Source organism: Engraulis encrasicolus, chromosome 18 (assembly GCF_034702125.1).
Source record: "Engraulis encrasicolus isolate BLACKSEA-1 chromosome 18, IST_EnEncr_1.0, whole genome shotgun sequence".
Lineage (NCBI taxonomy): Eukaryota > Metazoa > Chordata > Actinopteri > Clupeiformes > Engraulidae > Engraulis > Engraulis encrasicolus.
Window position 1 is genome coordinate 11,064,935 of NC_085874.1, and position 7,500 is coordinate 11,072,434.

The 7,500-nt window shown below is 45.1% G+C and overlaps 1 protein-coding gene across 7 annotated transcripts in view; it reads left to right on the forward strand.

Annotated features, from left to right (window-relative positions):
* utrn (utrophin) overlaps positions 1-7,500 on the forward strand; it is a 281,604-nt gene that overhangs the window by 256,055 nt on the left and 18,049 nt on the right. For 6 of the 7 annotated variants that reach the window (XM_063223012.1, XM_063223008.1, XM_063223011.1 and 3 more), the window contains 3 exons: positions 3,811-3,849; positions 5,258-5,323; positions 5,566-5,631. In XM_063223012.1, coding sequence (XP_063079082.1) covers positions 3,811-3,849; positions 5,258-5,323; positions 5,566-5,631 — 171 coding nt within the window. The remainder of the gene's footprint in view (positions 1-3,810; positions 3,850-5,257; positions 5,324-5,565; positions 5,632-7,500) is intronic. The other variant, XM_063223010.1, reaches the window with a different exon arrangement.

The window sequence follows — 7,500 nt, forward strand, 5'->3', positions numbered from 1 at the left end:
ATAATGTTTATTTTGTTGTAGCGCGCTTTTAAAAGATTTAAATTAATTAAGATGTACTGCCTGTGTAAAATTCCCTGTTTTTTCTTCAGGTATTTGTTTTAGCCGCCTATAGGGAGGAGGCAGGCATCCTTCATAATGGGGATGTTCTCATTCTCTAGGAGAGCCAGGTGGGACAAGACCTGTATTTGTTTGCTCTGCCATAATATAGGCCTACTCAGGTGTGTGAGTATTTTGATGGCCATTTTGCATTCGAGCCTAAGGCTAATTAGTTTATTTCTTTTGTGCATCTTTATTTTGGTTCCTCGTAACCTGTTTATTTTTGTATATTTTTGTAAATAGTGTATAGTTATATCTTTCAACTTTTTGGTTTATTTTGGTTTTGTTTATGGTCTATGGCTCACTGTGGTTTGCAAAATAAAACGCAAAAACTCCATCTCCTGCGTCCTGCCGTATCTGTGTGCCTATCCGTAAGACCCTCGACACTCTACTTTTAACAGTCTTCCTCGTTCTTTCTCTCTGCCTCTCTCGTGGATTCCTTTTGCCCCCAAACTATTTTCTATTTGTACACTCGTTTTACACCCTCACAATCTAGAGAAAGCGTATTTTGTGTGTGTGTGTGTGTGTGTGTGTGTGTGTGTGTGTGTGTGTGTGTGTGTGTGTGTGTGTGTGTGTGTGTGTGTGTGTGTGTGTGTGTGTGTGTGTGTGTGTGTGTGTGTGTGTGTGTGTGTGTGTGTGTGTGTGTGGAGTTTGAGAAAACATCTCTCACTGTCTTGTTGATCTGTTTTGACAGCAGAGATTGTGTGTGCATGCATGTTTTCGTGAGTTTGTGTGCGCGCATGTGTGTGAAAGAGAGAGAGAGAGAGAAGGAGAGAGAAAGAGAGAGAGAGCACAGATGTGTTTTTTGTTGCAGAGAGTTTGTCAGGAGGACACATTTTGTGAGTGTGGACCTTTGCCTTCCTTCCTGTTGTTTTGAAGAGTGAAAAAGTTATTAAAGGGATTCTGTACAAAACAGGAATCACAACAGAAAGACAAGAGCCTCGGGCTCATCTTGTCTTTGAAGCACACACACACACACACACACACACACACACACACACACACACACACACACACACACACACACACACACACACACACACACACACACACACACACACACACAGTAAACATGCACCAAATAAGTGAACACGTAAATACCCGCGCAGAAAATAGTACCCATGCGCAGACACAATCATACAGTACACATGCACAGACACACATTCAGAACAACAAACACACAAACATACACAGACGTACATTCAGAACTAGTCACACACACACACACACACACACACACACACACACACACACACACACACACACACACACACACACATAGAAAGAATAGAGGCGAGGCTGTCAGTGAAGCCTTAAGCTGTTATTCTCCAGTCTGCGGCTGGATTACGGCGGCCTTATGTGCCCCAGCTCTCATTACACAGCACCATGGAGAGGAGAGACACAACTCTAGTCACGTAGTAGAAACACACTGTGTGCGTGTGTGTGTGAGAGAGAGAGAGAGAGAGAGAGAGAGAGAGAGAGAGAGAGAGAGAGAGAGAGAGAGAGAAAGTGAGAGAGAGAGAGAGAGAGAGAGAGAGAGAGAGAGAGAGAGAGAGAGAGCAGACAGAGAGAGCAGACAGAGAGAGTAGAGGGGGCCAGAGATGGAATGAGAGATAGGAAGACTAGAAAATTGTGCGGAAGACTAGACGAAGACCAGAAAATGTGCAGCCATGTTGAAAAATGGTGGAAAGGCGCATCAGGAAGACAGAACAGCAAGGCTTCAGAACAAGGAGAGAGGAGAGGATAAAATATCGCTTTAAGGGCTGGAGAGAAGTAGGAGAAGAGGATTTTTGAAAGGATAAAAGAAGGGGAATGGGAAAAATAAGTCTCTGGGAGACAATTCGGACCAAGGTGGTGGGATTGGGGGAATTGCAAATAGAGATGTTTACAGAGATTGGGGGATAGAGAGATATAAATGAGAGGATAAAGGCATACTTGGACATCCCCGAAACAGCAAAGTAAGGCAGTAATAGAGGGGTGTTTGATCTGAGCATAGCCAGCGATGCCAAATGGATGGCCAGAAAGGTATAGTGGTTGGAGGTCAAGAAAGGAACAAGGAAGTCAAACACCAGATGGAACCATCATGTTTGTTTGTTTGTTTGTTTGTTTGAGATGAGCACCTTTCATTTGTATTTCTTTATTTTCTTGCCATATTCTTGCCATATTCTTGTTGACCCTACCTTGGCATATACACATATGCAAATAGGAGTCTGGATTAGTATGCACTATGCATGACCCCCAACCACAAAAATGTCATATAATAGGCTTACAGAAAGACAAAATGTTTGAGTTAGAGGGGCGACAAAGAACATTCAAAGACTAAGACCACAGAAGAAACACAGAAGCAGAGAGAGCACAGCGAAAAAGAAAAAGAGGCAGGAAAGAACTGAGAGAGAGGGAGAGAGAAAGCAGGAAATTGCAGAAGAGAGCAGAGGGAAGCCGCGTCAGAGGCAATATGGGAGAAAGGCAGGAAAAAAACAGTGACGGCGAGAGAGAAGGAGCGACAGATGCAGAAAAGGGAAAGAGCGAAGGAAAAAAATGTGTGGCATCGACCGGCGAGTCGGTGATGGATGTCCTTGTCACAGAGTTGGGGATAAAGAGCACAGGAGAAGGGGCTCTGCTACAGCATCGTCCCATGTGTGTGTGTGCGCGCGCCTGTGTGTGTGTGTGTGCATGCTTGTGTGCATGTGTGAAAGAGAGAGAGAGTGTGTGTGTGTGTGTGTGTGTGTGTGTGTGTGTGTGTGTGTGTGTGTGTGTGTGTGTGTGTGTGTGTGTGTGTGTGTGTGTGTGTGTGTGTGTGTGTGTGTGTGTGTGTGTGTGTGTGTGTACATAGTCGTATGTGTGTGTGCGTGCGTACCATGTGTGTGTGTGTGTGTGCGCGTACATGCATGTTGCTGTGTTTATCGATGCTCAGACCTGTGTTCAAATCTTGTGGATCTGGCCAGAACCCATTCAATCAGTTCTTCCGGATATGTGCTTGTCCCCTTATACCCGGGATGTCAAACATGAGGCCCAGGGCCAGATGCGGCCCGCCAAATAGTTTAAGAGGGGGGAAATGCTTTTTAAAAAGAAGTAAATCTCTAGTCCATTACAAAGGCTTCAGATGTATGAGATTTCAGCTTTTCATTCAATAGTTGAGAATGAATTTGCTGATTAAACTTTTTGCTCACTTTTTTTACAATGCTCCTGTAACATGCACTGACATCCCCCTCAAGATGATTGATTAGAAATATGATTGGTATGAAACAGGCATCAGTTCCCAGTTACGTTGCTAGTCTGGCCTGTTGAGATCAAATTGACTGAATGTGGCCCCTGAATCGATATGAGTTTGACACCTCCTACACACCGTACAGTCTCTTCCCTTCCTGCTGTACTTCACCTCTTGTTCAGTGGGGTCAAAGACGTGATTGTGTGTGTCTGATTGTTTGTGTGTGGGTGTATTTTTCTGCATATTTTAATGTTTGTGCAGTCTGTTATTGTTTGTGTCTGTGGATTTTTTTGTTATGTTTGTAGTTGTAGATTTTTGTGTATGTCTGTGGATTGTGTTGTAATGTCTGCAGTTGTAGATGTTTGTGTCTGTCTGTGCGGGTTTTACTGTGTCTCTGTTACTTGTGTGTGGCTGACTTTGTCACCTTGAGGTTGACATTGTGGTTGACCTTGTCACCCTGTGGTCCGCCGACCTTTGACCCTGTGACCTTTGACCCCTTTTTACAGTCCAGTCACCCTTATCAGCATGTGTCCAGAGCAGTATGAGTGAGTATCACCCCCTGTCCCTTCCCTGCCCGCGCCCGCCCCACCCAGGCCAGAGCAGAACCCGAACCCTTCAGCATGATTCCACAATCACCCAACCAACCTAACTATCACTCCTCATGCCTATATCCCATGCCTTCAGCCCCCATGACCACTGCATGATACCAGAGAAAGTAATATCGATGAAAAAGCTTGGTGGTGCCCATTTTAGACAATAAGCTTGCAGTTCTGCCTAGTTGCCGAACTCCTGCAAGTGAAAACCGAATGGGAGTCAATAGGGCTAAATGCTAAAATATAATCTACTCCAATTTCCAGCCATAAAGCTCATGAATAAAAACTTCCTGTTAAGAACTATGGCTGGTATGTAAGAGGCTGTATTGTCCATTTTTGGGGTGTTTGGTTTTTCCAGCAGGGCAGAAGATTTTGACCTGTACTGGCTAGCATTCTGCTAATGTACTGTATATGGATTTGGCCTTATAAATTCAGCTTGCTTACTCGGTGTATAATAATCTAGGGGTGCAAAAAATCTAGAAAATACTCAAATGAGCTCTTTTTAGGACTAGTTTCGAATTGAATATTAATAATTCAGGGCAAAAAAATGCACAACGATAAAATAATTATTATTGTAGGCAGCTCCATTGAAACCCATTCATTTTTCACTAGTCTGTAGTGGCACTGCAGCTAGTTGGCGATAATGAGCAACTTCCGTCTCTGAGGGTTCTCTTATATTCCAGTTTCTCTGGCCGAACCCTTCTGCACGATTCCACAATCACTCAACCAACCAAACTGCCACTCCCCATGCCTTCACCCACCATGGTCACTGCATAACCCTGCCACCCCTGAATGACCACTGCATGACGGCCTGATTATCCTATTGCCTCCATGCACCACAACCGTTATGGATTCCCTTGCCTGCTATCGCAAACCCCACCTCTCAACTGACTCCATCCTGCACCATGACACCCCCAACTAACCAGCTACCTGGGTATCCCCATGTCATGATACAAACCCTCTACCTAATCTGCCACTCTGATATATGATCATAGCACAATTCACTCATAGCAATCCACCCCTCCCCCCATCTCCGTCTGCCTGCCTGCCTCCCGGTCCCCCCACCCCACCCACCCCTTGCATGAGACACCCTTCCATCTTCCCATGCCCTCACTGCTCTCCTCTCTCTCTCCTCATCTGTTCTCTAGTCTTCCACTCCCTTTTCTTTTCGTCTTTTCATCTTCCTCCACGTCCTCCTGTCCTCCTCCGTGACGTCCTCTAGAGCATGCGGCGTTGGGAATAACACCAATAGATCCAATAGATGAGATCAGATTATAGCAGCATTGGACTGTGTGTGTACGTGTGCGTGTGCGTGTGTGTGTGCATGTGTGTATTAACTGACTCTCTGTCACCACCCCAGGATGGCCCAGTCGCCAGAGCTGTCTCAGGACGACACACACTCGAGAATCGAGCAGTTTGCTACTAGGTAAGGACTCACCCATTCTCTCTCCAAAACTTACACACACACACATAGCAGTTTGCTGACAGATACATGCATGTACATTCACTCATTTTAACATACACACTGTCATCCATTTGCCAGTGTCCTTAATGTATTGTGTGTGTGTGTGTGTGTGTGTGTGTGTGTGTGTGTGTGTGTGTGTGTGTGTGTGTGTGTGTGTGTGTGTGTGTGTGTGTGTGTGTGTGTGTGTCTGTGTGTGTTTTCAGGTTGGCTCAGATGGAGCACTCCAACGGTTCCCTGCCCACAGACAGCAGCTCAGCCACCGGTAGCATGTGAGTACACACACACAAACACACACACACAAACACACACACACACACACACACACACACATACACACACACACAGCATCATCATCATCATCATCATCATCAATGGACACTCGTAGCTATGCATATCTGTCCTCCTTCTTGGTCCTTATTGGGTCTTCAGGTGGGCTAAGAGGCCAATCCTGGACCCACATACGTTGGGGCAACGTGGGCAGGGGTGGTTGTAGGTTTTGTGTTATTAATAGTGATGTGTAGAGGGTGGTGCTGTTGGGTGGATTTGGGTCTTTTTGATGTTGATGGCTAGACCAAGCACACACACACACACACACACACACACACACACACACACACACACACGTTCTCCGTCTTTCTCTCTGTCACACTAACACACTCAGACATGAACACATTGACTTTTTCTGAAAGTGAAACTAGTTCTTAGTTCTAAGTTCTTCCTCCTCAAAAAACGGAGCTTATCTCTGCACGTCGTGACATTTGTTTATGTAAAGAATGTTGGAGGTGTTGCCAAGCAACAAACTCTTCCACTAGGCAGCGTGACTAAAGGGAATTGAGATATTTTGAAAGTAGAAGTACTGTGTGCGCGTCAAGTTAATGTACAAATATTAAGCTCAATTTGCCTTCACCTTTACATATAATTGCCTAGCGTATTCCAGCCAGCTGCTCATTTACCCATTTAACCATAACTGTGAAATGTCACGATTTGAAATAGCTTTCGGCAACTATATTCTTGTTGTTAAAGAGCGCGCACATACGCACATACACGCACACACACACACACACAGTCTACTTACTGTACCAAAAGTCCGCTCACTTGGGATCTTATTACTTGTGAAAATTACCCTGCAATACCTCAGAAATCTATGAACCTGTTAACGAAGCTTAAATGTTTCGTGAGTGACATTTAAAGCACCATATTAAAACGAGCACGATACGAACACAAAAGAGATGTGAACCCATTTCTGAGACATGCCATAACATTGCATCATCCCTGCTCTCAGGTTGCACTAAGCCTTTGTCTGTATTTTATGGTTTTGCAGTGCGTAAAGTTGAGTGTGTATGGTAAATAGTTCAGGAAGTATACACGTCACTCTTTCTGGCTGTCTATCTATGTATGGCAGACAAGAGTAGGTAACATCTTTTCAATGGAAATGTGTGAGTGTGAATGAGCAGATCTATTCATGACTGTATTGTTATGCAGCTGTAGGTACAGCCGTAAGAGGGTGTGTGTGTGTGTGTGTGTGTGTGTGTGTGTGTGCGTGCGTGCGTGCGTGCGTGTGTGTGTGTGTGCGCGCGCGCGTGCGACTATAGGAAGCAGGGGGAGGGGTGCTTCCCAAAGTTCTATGCTGCTCAGCAACAGTGTTGGTCACTTACTGAAGCTCTTTTAAAGCTCTACACACACACACACACACACACACTCACACACACACTCTTAGTTATGCAGAGTCTCTCTCCCTCTTCTCGTCTCTCTCCTTGTCTTTGGCTGCACACACAGAGCCCTCTGATCACAGACTTCATGCACACGCATACATTCACACACACACATACACACACACACACATACACTTTCTTTATTTCTTTCTAAAACTTTTAGCTCCCACATTTCTTATCCGTCTATACACGTGGATTCATGGGTCATTTCTGTCTCTCTCTCCCTTTCACTTTCATCCTCTCTTTCTCTCTGTCTGTCTCTCTCTCTCTCTCTCTCTCTCTCTCTCTCTCTCTCTCTCTCTCTCTCTCTCACTCACTTCTTACTCATTCACACCACACACACACACACACACACACACACACACACACACACACACACACACACACACACACACACACACACACCAAGGACAGTATTCTGCAGGG